Here is a 20,863-nt window from a genome sequence, read left to right as displayed (position 1 = left end):
GGTAAACTAAACATTGTTTCTTTTACCCTAAACCAATATGTTTAATTAAAAACTAGTGCACAGAGAGGGAGGGGCCTCTGAGCACTGTCTTCCTTCTTAGACTCAACTTAACTCCACCCATTTTTCAGTCGTTCGCATTTCTCAATTTTAAGGAAACGGACAATGACATACACAGAATCCTCACAAACATTAGGAGAAAGGCACTCTCGGGTTTTGGCACACTGCCAATGTAAGTTACCAGTGATATTAGCAGTTTTAATTACAAGCGCCCTAACCAAGTCTTAATCGGTTGTATTAGCAAAACAAAAAGTATGAGACCCCATACATACTCCTAACCCACAAGTCCATAACGTGGAGAGTCCCCGTGTCTGTCATCAGCAGTGCGTCAGCGCCCGAGGGTCAGAGCTCTGATTTGGGGGGCGCCGCCGCATACTTGGGGGCCAGCTCTGTGATGAGATCCACGTAGTCGGTTTTTTCCGCACAGGCTCTGCACTCCTCCCCCCAGCTGCGCAGGATCTGCTTCAGCTCCGCTACTCTCATCTTTGACAGGTCCACTGATGCCAGGTCCAACTGCTTTTCTAAATGACCGAAAGGGGGGTAAAAAGCGCAGTTTTTAAGAAACCAAAACAACAGTGAAACACTTAGAAGGGCCGCTGGTGTTATTTAACTTGGTGCCAACTACCCTATGTTGCAAAGTGGGGAACGGTTCCAATTTCTATGGAACCAAGACATACCTAAGGAAAATGTGTCATCTACAAAGCTATTGGCATCATTTGCATTCTGTTAAACTTGCTCTTCGTGGAATTATGACTTGCTCCAAAACAGGGACCTCGGTAGCTTTGCAGTATTTGCGACCACTCCATGGCTTCTCAAGATGGTAATTATTAAAACCACTGTGCTGCATCCTAATTGCTCTTCCCCAGGAGAAAAGAAGGGAATTGATAACCTGCAATGCCTTGGAATGGCCTTGAGTGAAACTCAACTGAAAGCCCTCCATTTTAAATAACTAGAAAGTGACGGTTCACTTTCTGTATGAAGATATGTCTGAGTTAAAACAGACGGGCACACCTATTACAAAGCACTGTCGGGTTTTTAAATACAAACACAAAGAAACCAAAACACAGGAATAAAATTAAGAGCATTCTAATTGATCCTAAATTGTTTCAGATCTCTGCTTGAACTCACCCAATCCTCTGCCCCTGTGGGGATTACAAAATCATCACAGCATCCCTTGATGGTCCCTTGGGATATACCCACTTCTCTAGCTCTAGTGCCTTAGTGCCGGCCAGTCAGGCTCCTTACCTTCTTGCCCACACTTGTTACTAACATTGAAGTCCTTGAGAAAGTCTACTGTTTCCATTTACAGACTATCTGCAGGGAATGTCAAGAACTCAACTACTTCTCTATTGCCAAACTCAAAAAGGAAAAGGAAAAAAAAAAAAGCTCCTCTATGACATACTCATAATTTCCCTATCAGAAAGGGGAAATTCTTTTGTCCCAGCAGTAAGTCCCCTTCCTCCTGCCCCACAACAGGTGTGTGCTTGAACATGGATACAACATTTAAGTTTGTTTATGAGACAGTTGGTAGCATCACAGGAGTTGTACAGCTTGACTTCTCTTGAGGCACCCTTTCCTTTTTTCCCCTGCATAATAAACATAGCATTTAACAACCTAACATAGTTGTCAAGTGATTTATCAAAAATCTCCACCAACTGTGTTCAAATGTAAAAGTGGGATTTTATACGTGGGAATTAATTTAACCAAGGAGGTGAAAGCTCTATACATGGAAGGCTTTGATGAAATAAATTGAAGAGGACACAGATGGAAAGACATCCCATGTTCATGGATCAGAAGATTAATATTGTTAAAATGCCCATCCTACCCAAAGCCATCTACAGATTTAACACTATCCCTATCAAAATTCCACTGTCATTTTTCACAAAACAAACAAACAAAACCCACAAAAAACAACCTCAGTTTGTATGGAGGCTCGAAAGACCTAGATTAGCCAAAGCAATCCTCAGAAAGAACAAAGCTGGAAGCATCACACTTGCTGATTCCAAACCATACTACAAAGCTGCACTAAGGCAGTGTGTGACATTCCTGGCCCAAGAACAAAGGAAAGAAAAAAAAAGACTATGGTTAACTGATAAGGATCACAGTCATGCAGGCCAGGAGTCTCCATCAGTTTCTAAAAGTCTTAGTAAGTTACAAGACAAAGGCAACCCCTGGGGTGTCTGGGTGGCTCTGTCGGTTAACCGACTTAGGTTCAGGTCATGATCTCGCGGTTCTAGAGTTCGAGCCCCGCGTTGGGCTCTGTGCTGACAGTTCAGAGCCTGGAGCCTGCTTCAGATTCTGTGTCTGCCTCTCTCCTGCTCACACTCTGTCTCTCTGCCTGTCAAAAATAAATAAATGTTTAAAAATATATATATTTTTAAAAAAAAAGAAAGAAAAAGGCAATCCCTTATCAACAGCTTAGCTTCCAGAATCCCGTAGACTCAGTTTCCTGGAGCCCTAACATCACCTTCCCCTCTCCAATGATGTGGGGAACAAAGGCAAGAAGAAAATATAAATGACATTAAGTTTCTTTATAACCTGCAGCCCATTCATTGACAAATACTTGAAGCAAATACAGAGTAGGACCTTTCCCCGGGAACTCCCTGCTGTCTTAATGTTAATGCCTTACTAGAGGGAAAATAACCTTAGCTTGACAATAGCGACAATAGCAAGGCCTCGGTATCTTAAGAGTCCTCTTTAGCATATCAGAGTCCTCCAGGAGGCCTCCCTTTTGACTTTACCTCTCCCAACTCCATAGTACACAGTCAGTCACTCTTCACACCCCCCAGTGCAGCTCTTTCTGCCCCTGGGTCCTGTCCCCATGCTTTAACAACAGCACCATTTTCACCAAAGATGTCTCAAGAATTCTTTCTTGGCCATTGGCTCCTGACCCCCACCATCACTCCAAAACCCCATCAGTATCAAAAGCCCAGAAATAAACACTTGCAGATACGGTCAACTAAGATTTGACAAAGGAGCCAAGAATATGCAATGGGGAAAGAATAGTCTCTTTGGTAAATGGTGTTTGGAAAACTGGATAACCACATGAAGAAAATGAAACTGGGCCCCTATCTTTCATCACTCATGAATATTAACTTGAAAATGGATTAAAGAATTAAACAGCAGACCTGAAACTACAAAAGTCCTGTAAGAAAACCTAAGGAAAGTCTCCTTGATATTGGTCTTGGCAACGATTTTTTGGATATGACACCAGAGCACAACAACAAAAGCAAAAATGAGTAAGTGGGAACATATCAAACTAAAAAGTTTCTGCACAGCGAAGAAGCCGGTACAAAATAAATAGCAAGTGATGGAATGGGAGAGAATGTTTGAAAATCATATATCTGATAAGGGGTGAATATCCAAAATATATAAAGAACTCATACAACTCACTAGCAAAAAAAAATTTTAAACAATCTGGCCAAAAAAATACGCAGAGGAACTAAATAGACATAGACAGTTTTCCCAAAGAAGACATACAAATGGCCAAGAGGTACATGATAAATTGCTTAACGTCACTAATCATAAGGACATGCAGAACAACACTACAATGAGATACCTCTTAGAACAGGTGTCACCAAAAACCTAAGAGAGGGCAAGTGTTGAAAATGATTTGGAAAAAATCACTGTCGGTGGTAGTGTAAGTTAGTACAGCCCCTATGGAAAACAGTATGGTGGTTCCTTTAAAAATTAAAAGTAGAACTGCTAAGCGATCCAGCAATCCCACTTCCGGGTATATATCAAAAGGAAATGAAAACAGGATGTAAAAGAGATGTCTGCACTCCCACGTTCGTTGCTGAATTACTCACAGGAGCGAAGATATGGAAACAACCTAAGTGTCTGTCAACAGATGAATGGATAAAGAAGATGTGCTGTTTGTGTGTGTTTGATACAAAGGTATATACATACAATGGAGTGTTATTCAGCCATGAGAAAAGAAATCCTGCTACTTACAACAATATGAGTGGACCTGGAGAACATTATACTAGGTGAAATAAGACAGAGAAAGACAAATACTCTATGGTATCACATATACATGGAATGTGAAAAACCAGACTAATAGAAACAGAGACTAGAATGGTGGTTACCAGGGGCTGTGGGGTGGAGAAATTGGCCAAAGAAGTTGGCCACAGGGTATAAACTCTGGGGATCTAAAATGCACATTGTGGTAATTGTGTTAATAATATTGTATTATATACTTGAAAGTTACCAAGAGACTACATCTTAAATGTTCTCATTACAAAAAAGGTATGGTAATCAGAAGGCATGATGGATGTGTTAGCTAACATGATGGTGGTAATACTGCAATATTTAAGCGTTTCAAATCAATGTGGTATATGCCTTAAACTTACACAATGTTTATGTCAATTAAATCTCAATACATGTGGAAAAAATAAAAACAAAATGATAAAAACTGACATTTTCAAACCTTTTTTTATTTGGAGGGTCAGCTACACCCTGTGCTCCGGAGAACACTTATATTTTTATAGTGATTCCCATCCTTAAAAAAAATAGAGCTGGCAAAAACTTACTTTCAGGTCAAACACCAAATGACACCTTCCTAATTGAAAACATAATCCACTCTACACTTACCTTGTTTGTTAATTTCATGGCTGACTTAACAAATACCTTTAGACATAGAAGCTTTTATAGCTCAAATTATTAATATCCCATAGTTCAAAGACCCTGTTCAATCTCAATTTTCCTGCTGACAATAAGCTTGGGAGGAGAATTTAGAACTAGTGGCCCAGTCAAAATAAATGATTGAGGGGGAAAAAATTAGTTTCTTGCTAGGATAAGTAGTGTCTTTGAGTTTTTCTAGAGAACTTGGCATCTGGCATTAATTGTAAAAGAGGGAAAACTCTGTAACCCTAAAACAAAAAGGAAAAGGTGGATACCAAAATTAAAGCTAGTTTGTGGCTCCCCAGAGGCCTCTAGTGGCCATCATTGCCAAAACATTAGTAAGTATGTGTTTCTTCTCAATAATACCTGATTAATTTTTCTATTATTCAAGGAGCCTAGTAGGATCCCTTGAATATAGCAGACATTGTTCAAAATGCATTTGGCAAATGAAAGAATCAGCATAGATTTGTCCCTTCTGTGAATATTGTTTATATGGACTCAGTTGTTTATATGGACTCTACTTCATTACTTGGAAGCCAATAAAAATGGATTCTTCCCCATAATCACTACCTTGGAGATGAGAGCCTGCCCTTGGCAAAAAATTGAGAAATAGGTTACCTTAGGTATCTTCCGGCCTTAACCCTAGTTAAATCCAGCTATGTTGCTATGGTGCATAGGCATATTACATAGTTATGTTGGAAAATAAGACTAAGGTAACTCAGAGTTGGATGCTAATTACTTAGTTTACAATACTACAGTGGATATGTAACATCAAAAAAAAAATGACTTAAGCAAAAGAAATGAGTCTCTCCTGGTAAAATCTCAGGAGTTAAGGATAGACTAAGGGAGGGATCCCCCAGGCTTTTATCACACCTATTCATTCTACCCAAAAGGCTGGCCCAGATACAGATCCTCAGTACTGTGTAAGAATAGACCTATATCTGTGGAATTCATAAGGCCAAGGATACCATTTTAAATAGGACATCTCCTTCCGTTCCTCACTGTTTATTTTAGGCACCCTCTACTTCTTCAAGCGAAACCTGACTTGATGTGAATAACCTATTTCCTGAAGTTTAAAACCAGCAGAATGGCAGACAAATCTAGGGAGACAAGTTATAGTCAGATTTAAAACCTCAAAGTCCTAACGTCACCTTGGAATCAATGCAACGTTTTGCCTCAATAGGTCACCAAAAAGCTAAGTCACCATGAGTAGCTGCTCCCTTTACATTTTGACTTTCTCCTTGACATACATAGTTGACCTTGCCTTGGTGACGTAAGAGATGAAACTCTGCTCTCTGGGTTTGTCGGTTCTACCTAACGCTGAGTGTGCTGTACTCCTTTCTGTTCCCCCAAAGGAGCTCAGATGTCGCTAGGCACCATTCAGCAGCCCAGCAGCCGACTGGCCAGTGGAGAATGCCTTCTCTTCCCACATTGGCTTTTTAGAAACAGGGCCCTCGGTGTAGAGAATTGGCAATGCTCTGAACATATTGGAAAATTACATTTGACTCCATTATACCATATTTCAGTTCACAGATCTGGCTGTCCATCTTTTTGAGCTTCTCACAAATCTTTGTTGCAGGCATATGCACGCTCATTGGGCGAGCAACCTCACTTAGGATCTTGGTGGCTGCATCTTTCGTTGCTCCTAGATAATAGCACTGATGGAGAACAAAGATAAGTTAGTGTCGCTGGGTGATGAAGAAAAGTTAATATAGTTCAGAGAAGTGAGAAGGAGGTTAACCTAGTTTTCATGGCCCAGCCATTAAATTTTAACCCCTGCTGACTAAGACACCAGAAAACAAATGATTCCATCCCCGTGATCATGTTAATTAGTAGTGCCCTACAATTCACATGATGCTCAAAGACTAATAAGAGGTAACATTTGCTAAGTGTTTTTCTTTGTGCCAGGCGCTGCTCTCTCACTGCTCTTGGGGCTTTAAAGGTCTTAACTTACTGAATTCTCACAAGAATCCTGTGAAGTAAGTACTATAATTATCCCCATTTTATACCCAAGCCAACTAAAGGTCACCCAGCTGGCAAGCAGAAGAGATGGAATTGAAAAATCTACCATTTCGGCTTCTAGAGTCCATACCCTTCCCCATCATGCTATGCTGCCTTCCCAGCTGCCCAACTTAAGCACTTTCATTTAAAAATATGAAACTTCATGGCACAAATAAATGCTGAGAGGTTTACAGTGTGTCAGTGGTGAATAGTCAACAATGCAGATTTAACTGAAAAATTGAACACGAAAATTCTAGGCAAAATGAATTGGCCTACAAGTATCTATAGTGAAGTAAAACACTATACGGAAATAAGTCATCCGTGTATACCCAGAAAACACCATTATAAGCGAATATAAAGACTTCATTAGTTATGTATGTATGATGTTATAAAAATGTTTTGGTAAGTTTCACTAATAGTCTTGATAAGAAAGAGAAAGTCTACCCACTCAACCCAGGACAGAAATTTTCTCATTAGGAATTTGTGTGACTTTACTTAAAACATGGAATTGGTTGTCTGTGGCTTATTCAGAAAGCAAAATGAAACCAGATATATTCTAGATGAAAATACATGACTACACTTCATTGAAAGATCAATTTTTGCTTGCTATCTACAGTGAACATCCTTGAGGCATCTAAGCAGGAGACCATTCAGACTAAGATGAGAAATGAAACCATGAACACTTTTCTTCAAGCCTAAGGGGAAAATGAAAGATGAAGAGTTACCATACCAGGCGGTTTTCTTTTCCTTTGACATCCAAGCAAAAGCTGACCAATTCCTTTTCTATGGTGTCCAGGGAAAAGTTGACTCCTCTGGCGATCAGGGAGTTATAGAATCGGTTCAGGAATTCTTTACATACTAGAAGAATCAAAGAAATTATGTAGTTATGTACAATATAACTATTACCACACCGATGTGGATGTCCCAGTCATCAAATACAGAAGTTAAATTTGATTCAACACATTGCAACAATGGATTCAAATTATGAGTAAGAACGGTTTGGGGCCACGGGCACCTGGGTGGCGCAGTTGCTTAACTGTCTGGATTTTGCCTCAGGTCACGATCTCCTGGGTCGTGGGACTGAGCCCCACTATCACCCCAGAGCCTGCTAGGGATTCTCTCTCTCCCTCTCTCTGCCCCTCCCCTGCTTGTGTGCTCTCTCTCTCTCTCTGAAAATAAGTAAACAACTATTAAGAAAAAAAAGAATGATTTGGGGCCTATAGCTAGTAGTTTAGTATTGGGCTTTGCATAACACTTATTGAGTCAATCAATCAATGACTCAATCTCTGGAGTGAAGTTGAACCTAAAATGAGAATTTTCCCACAAAATTTAAGCCTAAAAGAAAATACAGCTTTATATAGGATATGATGCCTGAGACAGCTTTGTTTAAAGCATAGAGGAAAACCTGAAAACATATCTTAAATGAAACCCCTTGGTCGTCTGCATATGTCTGTATGTTCTATCATCATGAACCTACATGAAACTCCAATTCGAGTAATCATATTCGATCCCAGCATCCAGAGCCAGCAAAGGGGTAAAGGGAGCCGAGCAGTGGCACAGCCAATAGCAACCACCGTAGTTAACATTTGTTATGGCTCTCAGGTGCTATCCCTGTTCTAATGTATGTTATTATTAACCCATTTGAGTCTCAGAACAAAGCTATGATATAGACGCACTACTATCCTTATTTTACAGATGAGGTAGCTGAGCCAAAGAATGGTCAGTTAACTTGCCTAATAAGTGCTAGAGAGGGAATGAAGTCCCTGGTCATCTGACCCAGACCCTACACACTTCTCTCTGCAGTAGGAGGAAGGGGCTTTGTCATGTGGCTCTCTCAGATGGGGCAAATGTCCAGTCCAAGTAGAAAAGAAGGAAATGGAGGCCAGAAGCTTATGCTGGAAAACAGTGGCCCTAGCATTAGAAAGAGAATTCTAGAGAAATATACTAAGGAAGAGCGGAGAGTGCTCAGGCCCGGGGTTCTCTCTATCCCTACTCTTAATTCATGGTATTAACTAAAACCAGGTGATGTGCTCTGTCCCCCATCCCTAATAATCAAGTGTCTGATTATCTAGCTGTCTGGTAATGAGGCAAGATCTACTGATCACCCTAATATATAAACTAGACACCTAGTATAGTTTATGTTCATTTGATTAAGTTAATTTATTTAATAAATATTTATTGAGCATCCTATGTATGAAGCACTTTAAGAAGTTCTGCTAAAAGATACATTGTAGGAAGAAGGAGGCAAAATCCAGAAAGGAGAAACAGGTCACAAGAAGGAATGTGAGGAAAGAAAATGGCAAGTGGGAGAAAAATTTAAATCAAGATTAAGTACGTAAACAGTAATAATGAACATGTAGGAGTATAAATGTAAGGTAAAACCCAGATGCAGGATAATTCCAACATATAAGATGGAAAATAAAGGAGAATTTATGTGAAACTTCCTAAGATCCTTTATCACCCAGGAAGAGGGTAAAGAAACATTATTGTTAAGTCCTAATGATATTCAGCTAACTAATCATGTTAACAATGTTAAGGGTAATAACTAAAAGTGTAAGTAATATAAAGATTCCTTTCAGATCAGCATTGGAGCAGGGCATGGGGAGGGATTGTTAAAATATTTACCAGTGCACTAAAAGGCAGGAAAGATAAAAAAGAAAGAAAGAAAGAAAAAAGCACAATAAGGTTTTCTAAACACTCACAAAATTAAGTAGGAGAAATACATCCAAATATCTCACCGATTACAATACACATTAATGTTTTAAACTCCTATTTATAGAACAGGATTTTTCAGAGTAGAACTATTACAAATTCAATTATGTACTGAATGTAAGAGTCACATAAAAAGTATGAGGCTACAGCAAAGGATTTGAAAAAACAAAAAACAGTAACAAAATTGAGGATACTTTAAAAATAAAAAGATACGCCTGTGAAAAAGGCTAACCAAAATCTGCTTTAGCTCTGTAAAGCATTTTTGAGAATAACATCAGTCACTACTAATCAGAAAATAAAGCACTTACCAGAAATACCAAAAAAAAAAAAAAAGTTCTGAACTAATGAACAGCCAACAGCATAGTCTAATAATATAGAAAATCCTAATAGAATTATAAGAAGAAATTGACAAATTCACAATAACAATAGATGGTTGAAAACCCTATCAGCAGTTATTTGATCAAATCAACCAAAAGTTAATAAGGACATTAAACATTTGAGCACTATTCACAAATTTGACCTTATATAGAACCCTTCTCCCCCAAATTAGAGAAATTCTTAAGAAAATATGGAATATTTACATTAATTTGTCAGGTAGTAAGCCAAGAAGCAGATCTCAACAAGTCCAAAAAATCTGTACCAAGCAGGCCACATTCCCTGAATATAATTAGAAATCAGTAACAAAACATACAACGTGTGTCCTTATGTGTGCCTGGAAATTTTTTAAATACACACTTCTAACCCATGGGTCAAAGAAAAAGTAGTGGTAGGAGTGTCCAATTTTTAGAACTTAATTCCAATAAAAATGCTCTATGTAAAACTTAAGGACTAGAATTAAGTCAGTACTTCCAAGGAAATTCATAACAAAAGTATGTATCTTTCAATGAAAAAAATAGGAAATTAATGAGTAAGCATTCAACTTGAGTTTTAAAAAGAAAAACCAAACCAAAAGACTACCTGATGTAGTTAACATGTTCAGAGTTGATTTTCAGTTCTGTCAGAAAAAAAAAATATGTGGAGATAAGTGAATGATTGAAATAAAAATTATTCAAAGAAAAATTGAGGCAAGTTTTAATTCAAGGGGAGAAAGGTGTTCATGAAAGATGAAATCCTGGTGCACTAGATAACTCACCTTTGAATAATATTTACATGGGCAAGACAGTATAAACCCTGAGGTTTATTTTTACTCAAAATGGTGATATAAATGTGTACAAACTGGGGGTGCCTGGGTGGCTCCATTGGTTAAGTGTCTGACTCTTGATTTCAGCTCAAGTCATGATCTCATGGTTTGTGGGATTGAGCCCCACGTTGGGCTTCATGCTGACAGCATGGAACCTGCTTGGGATTCTCTCTCTCTCTTTCTGTCTCTCCCCCTCTACCCTCTCCCACTCACCATCTCTCTCTCCCGCTCTCTCTCAAAATAAATAAATGAACATTTTTAAAATGTATGTAAAATGGGGGAATGGGTATCCAGGAGACAGATGTGGGTGGGTGTAACAGATCTAAATCTTCATTTTCCACAAGTAACTAAAACTGCAAACCTGAAAAAGAGCATTTTAAGCAGTTTGTTTAGATTAATAAATAATTAATTGAGGCACCTGGGTGGCTCAATCCATTAAGCATCCGACTCTTGATCTCAGCTCAGGTAATGATCTCACAGTTTGTGAGTTCAAGCCCCATGTCAGGCTCTGTGCTGTCAGCACAGATTCTGTCTCTCCCTCTCTTCTGCCCCTTCCCCCCAATAAATAAATAAGCTTTAAAAAATAAAAATAATAAAATTAGAAAATTGGAAAAGTTAGTAATGGAATTTATTATATGGTCATCTCAATAGATGTATATGCCTTTGATTAAATGCAGTTTCTGTTCTTGATTAAAGGAAGCATCGATGTTCAGACACTTAGCAAACTCGGACTAGAAAAAAACTGCATTAAGCTGATAAAGGATATCTACGAAAGCTCTACAGCAAATATCCTACGTAGCAATAAAATGATCCTTTGTCACCACTTGTATTCAATACAGAACTGGATGTCTTAGCTCACAGAACAAATGTTTGTTTAGAAAGGAAAAAACAAAATTTTTATCATTTGCAGATTATATGATTGTCTAGGTAGAAAAACATTCTTAATAAGGAGAGCATTATGCAAAATTGCTGGATTTCAGAGTAATAAGAAGAAACAATGAGGAAACTGCAAATTTAAAATAAGGTATAATTTACAATCGTGATAAAAATTCTAGTGTAACCAGGAATAAATTTAAGGAAATGTATCAAGGCTTTAGAAGAAAAATTATAAAACTTGATCAAAACTTTAAAGTAGACCTCAGAAATGGGAAGATAAAGCCTTGTTCATGGATGGGAAGATTCAATATTATGGAGGATAATTATTTTTTTGTTTATTTATTTATTTGGAGAAAGAGAGAGCACCCACACACCAGCAGGGGAGGGGCAGAGAGAGAGAGAGAATCCCAAGCTCTACACTCTGTGAGGAGCCCAATGCAGAGTGTGATCTTACAGCCACAAGATTATAACCTGAGCCGAAATCAAGAGTCAGATTCTCAACCAACTGAGAAGACAAAAAGGAGGAGCTGGCAAAGTAGACATTATTAGATATCAAGATTCAGTTCTAGGGGCGCCTGGGTGGCTCAGTCGGTTAAGCATCTGACTTTGGCTCAGGTCATGATCTCACAGTTTGTGGGTTCGAGCCCTACCTCGGGCTCTGGGCTGACAGCTCAGAGCCCGGAGCCTGCTTCGGATTCTGTAACTCCGTCTCTCTGCCCCTCCCCCTGCTTGCGCTCTGTCTCTCCAAAATAAATAAACATTTTTTTAAAAAAGAAAGAAAACCGCTCAAAGAATGTGGTTTCCAAGGCTCTCCTCTCTTCCTGACACTCCCACACCTGGTTTAAAGCCAATATCTTATAAAAGGTTTGTTGTGAACAAGAGTCCTTTACCTCCCCTTCTTACTTGATGATTTCTTTGCTGCTTATTTTGTCCTGCATGATACTTAGAGTCTCTTGAAATATATTTGTGGAGATTATTTGAGGCTGAAAATGAAGATGCCTTCCATCCATAAAGGGATTGTGTTCATATTTATCAGGCTTAGGAGCCACTAGCAGGGACTACTTTAAACTAAATAGGTAACTTGATAATTTTTTGGACCCCTGATATGAATTATTTTTTTTAATGTTTACTTCTTTTGAAAGAGAAAGAGACAGAGTGCAAGCAGGGGAGGGGCAGAGAGAGATGGAGACACAGAATCCAAAGCGGGCTCCAGGCTCCAAGCTGTCACCACAGAGCCCTACGTGGGGTTCGAATCCCCCAACAGTGAAATCATGAGCTGAGCCCCTGACTGAGCCGCCCAGGTACCCCGACCCTCCCGGCATGTGAAATTTAGCTGTAAACCTAATGGAGGACATCATGTGATTATAATCTCTCAGAAAGGTATTTATTCCTTTCTTCTATTCTGGTCAAGGTCAAGGAAATTTTCCTTAGAGTCTCTGTGGGTAGGGATGGGTTAAATTTATTGTTTGTCTGAGGGAGCAACGCTTTGGGAACTCCAGATTAACAGAGAAGAGCGTCCTGGTAGATTCCCCCCTTAAAACAAGTTTTGGGCTAGGACTTCTGTTCTCCTCATACCAAAGATTATCTTTACTTCTGCCAGGGTGACCCAAGCAAATGACTGTAAGCTCCATTTGCCATTCAGGATTGCTTCTTCCCCTTTAATTTTGCCCTAGCAAATCTTTTTATCTTGTCAGCTCTTGGTTCCTTTATGCTATTTTTCTATTTTCTCCTGCAGTGTTAGGATTTCTTGGCTAGAGGGTTGCTATAATCTGACCCACTGAATTCCCAACATTCTAACTAGAATCTTAAAAATGTAAGTCGAGATTATGCTACTTTGTCTGCTCAAAACCTTCCTGTGGTTTTCTATATCACTCAGAGTCTAATCCAGTCTTTAGATTGTCCTGCAAGCCCTAGTGACGTGACTTTCTAATGCCTCTCACCCCTCAGCTTCTGTCACCTCTCCTGCTGAAGCCATATTGCTCTGTCCCCAGAACTTAACTGGATGTGAAGCATGTATTTTTCGGGTGAATAAAAGAGCTTCTGCATATCTGTAAGGAAAACATAGTCCAATAGGGAAAAGTTAATTTGAAAATGTATATAACCTATCACCCAGAAATTCTTGTTCTGTGACCTAGAGAAATGGTCACATTTGTGCTCAGGGAGACTTGTGTAAGAATATTCAGAGCACCATTGCTTAAAATTATGTAAAAGCGGGAAGAACCTAACAGAACCTCAAAGACAGAATAGTTACAGAAACTGTATTTCACTCAGAAAGTGGAATTCTAGAGACAAGTTAGAAAGAATGAACTGCATCTGTAGTTATCGATGTACATAAACGCCTCAAAATATTGAGTGAAAAAAGTTGCAGATGAATATGTACAATGTACAATCATATACATCTAAGATCCTCAAAAATTACATAGACTATTTGTGGATATATACACTTATAGTAAAAACTCTTTAAAAATGGGAAAGAAACTCACATGAAGTTCAGAACAGACATTTCTCCTGGAAAGGGTGGAAAGAAAATGGCAGCTGCAGCCATTTTATTGTATTTTCTTAAATACAGAGAATGGTAGCAAATATAGTGAAATATTAACATTTAATTGAGATACTAAGTATATGTTATTAAAAAAAATTTCTGGGGCGCCTGGTGGCTCAGTCGGTTAAACGTCCGACTTTGGCTCAGGTCATGATCTCACGGTTGTGGGTTCGAGTCCTGCATCGGGCACTGTGCTGACAGCTAGCTCAGAGCCTGGAGCCTATTTTGGATTCTGTGTCTCCCTCTCTGTCTGACCCTCCCCTGCTCTCTCTCTCTCTCAGAAATAAATCAAACATTAAAATTTTTTTTTAAAGTTTCTGTACGTTTGAAATATTTCCTAATTTATGTTCAAAACTCACCACAATACCTTTGACTCTCACAAAAATCCCCAACATGCTCAAATAAAATATCTGGTAATACTGGGGCACCTGGGTGGCTCAGTCGGTTAAGCGTCTGACTTAGGCTCAGGTCATGATCTCACAGTCCGTGAATTCGAACTCCACATCGGGCTCTTTGCTGACAGCTCAGGGCCTGGAGCCTGCTTCAAATTCTGTGTCTCCCTCTCTGTCTGCTCCTCCCCTGCTCATGCTCTCTCCCTCTCCCTCAAAATAAATAAACATTAAAAGGTTTTTTTTAATTATTAAAAATATTTGGTAATATTAATGAAATTGAATTTAGAATTTTAAAGTGAAATCACAGACCAACTCAGCAATAATTAGCCAGAGCCCAAAAAGAAAAAACAGTATTTGGAAAATATAATAATGTCACCTGTAGGAAAAGAGCTACAATGATAAATGTTTAAAATCGGGTGAGTGGAATAATCAAACTACAAGTGGGCTAGAAACATTATTTTCAAAAGTTCCATCCACACCTTCTAGAAGTGAAGTCAGTCTCCCATTATTTGCTTGATTTTGGAGGAAAAGAATAAAAAAGACACCAGATTAGTCTTGGTGGTACCAATTCTAGGGGAGAATTACTATCTGCAAATGTAACACATGCTATGAGGAGTTAAGAGTTTAAGAATAGCCAGAACTTCCTAAATAATTTGTATACAACTTCATCATTCCAATTTTATTTATAAAATTTCCTTAAATAATTTGGTCCCAAAACCATACTCAGGAAGCAGTATAGGTAGTAATTCAGTGCAGGGGGCTCTGAAGCCAGACTCTCTGAGTCCAAATCCTGGCTTTACTCATTACTAGCTGTGTGACTTTGGGTCTTTCACTATTGAATCATCTGACAGTCTAATTGCCATTCTTCTGAAGGTCATCAGTCTTTTTCCTCTGGCTGTGTTTAAAATTTTCTCTTTTTTTCTTCTGTCTCTCTTCGTGATTCATTCTTGACAAATTCTTCAATCGTGTCACTCACTGATTCTTTTATCAATTGTATCTCATCTGCTGTTGATCCTGTCAATTTCTATTTGTCGATGTTTAATCTGGTATTTTTCCAAATATGGTTGGACACGTTAAATAGCCTTTTGCCCTTTATTCATATTTTCAGTCCCTTCCTTTATTTCTTTGGACATCATAAAGATATTTTTTTTAATGCTTTATTTATTTCTGAGATAGACAGAGACAGTGTGAGCAGGGGAGGTCAGAGAGAGAGGGAGACACAGAATCTGAAACAGGTTCCAGGCTCGGAGCTGGCTGTCAGCACAGAGCCCGATGCGGGGCTTGAACCCACGAACCTCGAGATCATGACCTGAGCCAAAGTTGGACGCTTAACCGACTGAGCCACCCAGGCGTCCCCATAAAGGTATTTTCTATTCTGTGCCTGATAATTCCAGTTCCTGAAGCCTTGCCACTAATCTNAACCTCGAGATCATGACCTGAGCCAAAGTTGGACGCTTAACCGACTGAGCCACCCAGGCGCCCCCATAAAGGTATTTTCTATTCTGTGCCTGATAACTCCAGTTCCTGAAGCCTTGCCACTAATCCCTGCCTTGTGTCTGCCACTAGTCTTCACTTTTCTGAATGTGAGCTTTATTTTTTAGACTTTAGCTTTCAGAATTATTTGCAGGCTGGGCTAAAAGTCGATTCCTACAGCAATATTTGCTGATGCCTGCTTAAAATCCCTTTAAAGTAAAATTTCAGTTTGAGATGCTTCGGATCACCCAGGTTGTGGGCATTTGGGGCTCCACGCATTGCGGGTTATGTTGTGATTATGAGTTACCCCTTTTGGTACAAAGTTCAAGAAACACAATTCCTTTTAGTCTCTAAGGATGGGAGTAGAGTTGTGGCTATTTCCAGGTCACCTTTTAAAATGAAGTTCTCGGGGCGCCTGGGTGGCTCAGTCGGTTAAGCATCCGACTTCGGCTCAGGTCATGATCTCACGGTTCATGGGTTCGAGCCCCGCGTCGGGCTCTGTGCTGACAGCTTAGCTCAGAGCCTGGAGCCTGCTTCAGATTCTGTGTCTCCCTCTCTCTCTGACCCTCCCATGCTCACGATGTCTCTCTCTCTCGGAAATAAATAAAAAACATTAAAAGAATAAATAAAAATTAATAAATAAAATGAAGGTCTAACTCTCTGAGGTTCCAAACGAATTGGTGAAGGACCTAGTATTACATTCCTACCTTGGGAAGGTGCTGGGCTTTGTCTTCATTCTCTTTATTTTACCTAGCCATGAAAACCTAAATTAAGATTGCCTGGGTAATAAATGCCCTCAAGGCAAAAGCCGCCTCTCTGCTCCTTTTACTTTTTTTAGTTTCCACTTTCACCTTGTCTTTGGTCTCTGTGTATGCCTTACTAAGTTACACTTAAAAAATATTTTTACATTTTTATGTATTTTGTTTTTAATTTTTTTAATGTTTTACTTATTTCTGAGAGAGACAGCGTGAACAGGGGAGGGCCAGAGAGAGAGGGAGACACAGAATCTGAAGCAGGCTCCAGGCTCTGAGCTCTCAGCACAGAGCCCAATGCGGGGCTCAAACCCACAAACCGTGAGATCATGACCTGAGCCGAAGTTGGATGCTTAACCGACTGAGCCACCCAGGCACCCTTACATTTTTATTTTATCTGGTGTTAAAATAAACCAGTTGTTTTCAGCTAGAGGACCAATCATGTTCTCTTTTAGAGCTTGAAGTCCTATTTATTCCTAATGCTATTAAACAGAACATTAAATGTAACAGCCTGTCATTCATGTTTTTAACAAATATTCATTGGGCAATAATTAAGTGTTCGAGACTGTTGAAAAACAAGGTCCTTACCCTCAAGGATTACATTCTGGGGAATAAATAAAAGTATCTTGTGGCTGCGAAGAAACAGAAACATGGTGATGAGGCTAGAGGGTGACAAGGTCATACTATTATCCTAATGGGGTGGGCAAGGAAAACCTCTTGGATAAACTGGTATCTGAGCAGAGCCCTTAATTAAGAAAGGGAGAGAAAAAATAGTGCACTGCCTGGGGTAGAACTCTCCAGGCAGGGAAAAAGTGCAAAGGCTTTCCTGCAGGAGTGGCCTGTGTGGGTTCAAGAACAGTCAGGGCACCAGATTGGTGGAAGCAGATTGAGCAAGAGGGGCAAGGGCAGTAGAAAATGAGGTCTAGTCAGACACGCAATAATCACAATATGCTGTAAATAAATCTAGGAAAGACGGCATACGCTTCACATTTAATTAGTCCAGATGCTCTGGCTTATCTGAAATGTTTCCAGGTAGATGCTCCAGAAATTAAATTGAGAAGTAATCCAATCAGCTGTTCATGTCTCACAAATTCTGCTTTAAATGTACAGGACACCGTTATAAGAGATCTTTAAGCAAAATTGCAACCTGGCTGAACAAATATCTACATCTCTACAAAGTTTTAAAATAACATCGTGTCAGGGCACCTGGGTGGCTCAGTCGGTTAGGCGTCCGACTTTGGCTCAGGTCATGATCTTACAGTTCGTGGGTTCGAGCCCTGGGTCGGGCTGTGTGCTGACAGCTCAGAGCCTGGAGCCTGCTTCAGATTCTGTCTCTCTCTCTCTCTGACCCTCCCCTGCTTGTGCCCGCTCTCTCTCTCTCTCAGAAATAAATTTTAAAAAACATTAAAAATTAAAAAAAAATAACATCGTGTATGTATTTTAAATTTCTGGAGAGAAGTTTAATTATTGCAGGGCTGACAGAAAACTGGACTCCAATCCTTAAGACTTCATTAAGTTATTGTACAAACTACACTCATCCAGTATTTAATGTATACTGTGCCCCTAGTTTCCTGGTAAGTAGGGAGAGTCCCAAGGTCACAGAAGGGTGAGAAGGATATACACTTAAATAAATTAATTCAATGAATGAAAAATGGAGGCGTTACAGTAGACCAGAAGGAAGGGGCCAGCATAGTAATTAGCAGAGCTAATTATCTTCTTTGCTCTTGTTAACAGCCGTCTGAAGTAGGTATTATCACGCTGATTTTGCAAGGAAGAGGCTTGGGGGGGCAGGGAGAGGACGGAACCTAGACTCACGTGTTCCGACTGCAAGTGCATCGCTGAGGTTCTGCCAACTGAAGAGGAAATCATTGATGGCTATTCCTCTTAAGCAGCCATGTACCCCTTTGTAAAGCAACTTTTCTCCGTAACGTCCGAAACAGACGTTAGTTATGTTCTCTGGTCTAAGCCACCTCAACTCAATTACAGACAACTCAGCGTTTTATTTTTCTTTTGGGAATCAAACATTCACATTTGAAGGACATCTGTGCCGGGAGAGGCCAGTCTCGCCCGTCGGCTGCAGCGGAACCAAGGCGGCGGCGGCAGGGTCTTCTGAAGCTAGTTGGGTCTGCCACAGACCTAAACCGAATCCAAACCTCGGACCGCAGTTCAACAATCTCAAAACCAGAACCGCAGTTCAATAATCTCAAGACCAGAACGCGGCCTCAAGGCACCACTGGGCCAGGATCGAACTTTTGCCTAGGCTTGGGAGAGGGCGCTGGGAAACCCGGCACGGGGCCTACATTTCCGAAGTTAAATGTTATTTATAGTCCGGGCCGGGAGAAGCCAAAGCCGACAACAGCTGCGCTGCCGCGCGGTGCCACCGCCATGCAAGCAGGTCTCACACCGCTCACCTTCACAGTCGGCCCCGGCCTCCTGGCCCAGCGCCGGCCCCAGGTTAGAGACCCAAAGCCCGGCATAAAAGGCCACCATCGCGGCTGGGCCCGCGCCCCGCATGCTGAGCCAGCTGCTCCGAACGCCTCGCCACCTGCGTCCGCCAACAGCCACGCTGCTATCGCCCCAGGCTGTTACAGGACGCAGAGCAGCGGGTCTAGTGTCGCTGGGGGGAAAAAAAATCTGCCCGCAGTTGCTAGGACAAATGACGCAACCCCATCGGGAGTTTCCATTGGCTTCCACGAAAGGGCCAGAGGGAGGCGGAGCAAAGAGTCCACGCCCCTTCCAGGCGCTTCCCCACGGGCGCGTGCGCACTATCGCACACGCGGTGCCTTTCCGGTAGGGCGGGGGCTGGGGGGAAACGCAGTAAAGCTATTCGCAGACAGTCCGAGAGGAAAGGCGAAACCTTCACGCTGATTGGCGGCGACGCGGGAGGCCGCGGCGGACGGACGGGACGCAGTGGGCGGGCGGGAACGTGAAATTTCCGCGGTGCCTGATGGGGCCGCTCGGAGGCCGGGAGCCTTTGCCACGGGGGGGACCAGTCATTAGTGCTGCCGCCGTCTCTGCCGCCTCATGGCGGCCATCGGAGTTCACCTGGGCTGCACTTCAGCCTGTGTGGCCGTCTATAAGGTGAGGGGCTCGGGGAGCGGGGCTGTGATTAAGGTCGGCTACCCAGCTCTCCCCTTGCGGGGCCAAGTCTTTTGATCTCCCGCGGGGTTGTGAACAGCGTGTGGCCGGCCTGGGAATGTCAGGCGGAGAGGCAATACTGCGGGAAGTTTGGAGGCGAAGGGCCGAGCGGACCCTTCCTCGTCCGCCGCAGCTCCTCCGCAAAGTCCGCGGCGTCCTGGCGGAGCGTTGTGACGACGCGGGCGCGCGGGGTCTGGAGACGTCCGGGCAGCCAGAGGCCTCGAGGGGGGCGGTCCTGGGAACGTCAGGGCAGCCAAGGCCTGGAANGCCGGAGGCCGGGAGGGGTCTCGGGGACCTCCTGGGTACTGGAGGCCCGGAGGAGGGCCTGAACGACCGCGACCCGAGGCTTCTGAATGTTTGCCGGGAAAGGACTGGGTGGTCGCAGTCTCAAACTGGAGTTGTTAATCCCGCAAAGCGTGTGAAGCGAGCTGGTGGCGTGCTCTCTACTTGACCTTTCTTGAATGAGAGAGCTTAACAGGGAGTTGTAGCCTTCCTCTCATCAGTGGGGAGGCGGAAGGAACAATAATATCGAACTCCCCTGATACTGATCTCGCGTTTAAATGTCAAGTCACTTGGAAGGAAAAACCAGACAGACTTAGTGCTATTTCATCATACGTAGAAAAAGGAAGAAAGATGTATTTGTCGGGTAAGAACGAAAACTAGAAAGGGTGATGTCGAAAAGCTTGTTGTTATTGCATGTAGGAAGATTATTATGTTTGATCCAATTATGGACTGGATAGAAAAAATGAGGCAGTTCTTTGTGGAATGTTGACCTTGTATAAAATCTAGGCAATTAATAACGGCAATTGAATCTACAGATTTAAAACATTGATAGAGCGATTTTTCTTTCTATATGTATGGTAAGATAACACTGGTCCACATATGTCTGATGGGACTGTATGTGTATTTATCTATCTATATATGTCTATATGTGGTTTTTTTTTTGGTGGGGTTTTTTATTATTGTTGTTTTTCAAAAGACCTAATAGAGTTGTATATGTTTTTCCAGGATGGCCGGGCTGATGTGGTTGCAAATGATGCAGGTGACAGAGTTACTCCAGCTGTAGTTGCTTACACAGAAAATGAAGAGGTACTGTTCCCCTCATTTTTTTTTTGTT

The 20,863-nt window shown here is 41.3% G+C and overlaps 2 protein-coding genes across 2 annotated transcripts in view; one reads left to right on the top strand and one right to left on the bottom strand.

Annotated features, from left to right (window-relative positions):
• Positions 1-272: 272 nt before the first annotated feature.
• Positions 273-19,878, bottom strand: CDNF (cerebral dopamine neurotrophic factor). Its single transcript, XM_077758464.1, has 4 exons — positions 19,020-19,878; positions 7,412-7,539; positions 6,197-6,338; positions 273-578 (listed from the first exon to the last, which is right to left on the bottom strand). Exons 1-4 carry the CDS (start codon positions 19,120-19,122, stop codon positions 400-402), a joined length of 552 nt encoding a protein of 183 aa, XP_077614590.1. The 5' UTR covers positions 19,123-19,878; the 3' UTR covers positions 273-399.
• HSPA14 (heat shock protein family A (Hsp70) member 14) overlaps positions 19,533-20,863 on the top strand; it is a 43,118-nt gene continuing 41,787 nt past the window's right edge. Inside the window, exons 1-2 of the mRNA XM_077758460.1 lie at positions 19,533-19,689; positions 20,755-20,835. Of these exons, the coding sequence (XP_077614586.1) occupies positions 19,633-19,689; positions 20,755-20,835 (138 nt within the window). The 5' untranslated portion in view covers positions 19,533-19,632. The remainder of the gene's footprint in view (positions 19,690-20,754; positions 20,836-20,863) is intronic.

The sequence above is a fragment of the Crocuta crocuta genome, unplaced genomic scaffold, assembly GCF_008692635.1.
Source record: "Crocuta crocuta isolate KB4526 unplaced genomic scaffold, BGI_CrCroc_1.0 scaffold32, whole genome shotgun sequence".
In the NCBI taxonomy this organism is placed as follows: domain Eukaryota; kingdom Metazoa; phylum Chordata; class Mammalia; order Carnivora; family Hyaenidae; genus Crocuta; species Crocuta crocuta.
This window is presented reverse-complemented; position numbering and strand designations above follow the sequence as displayed.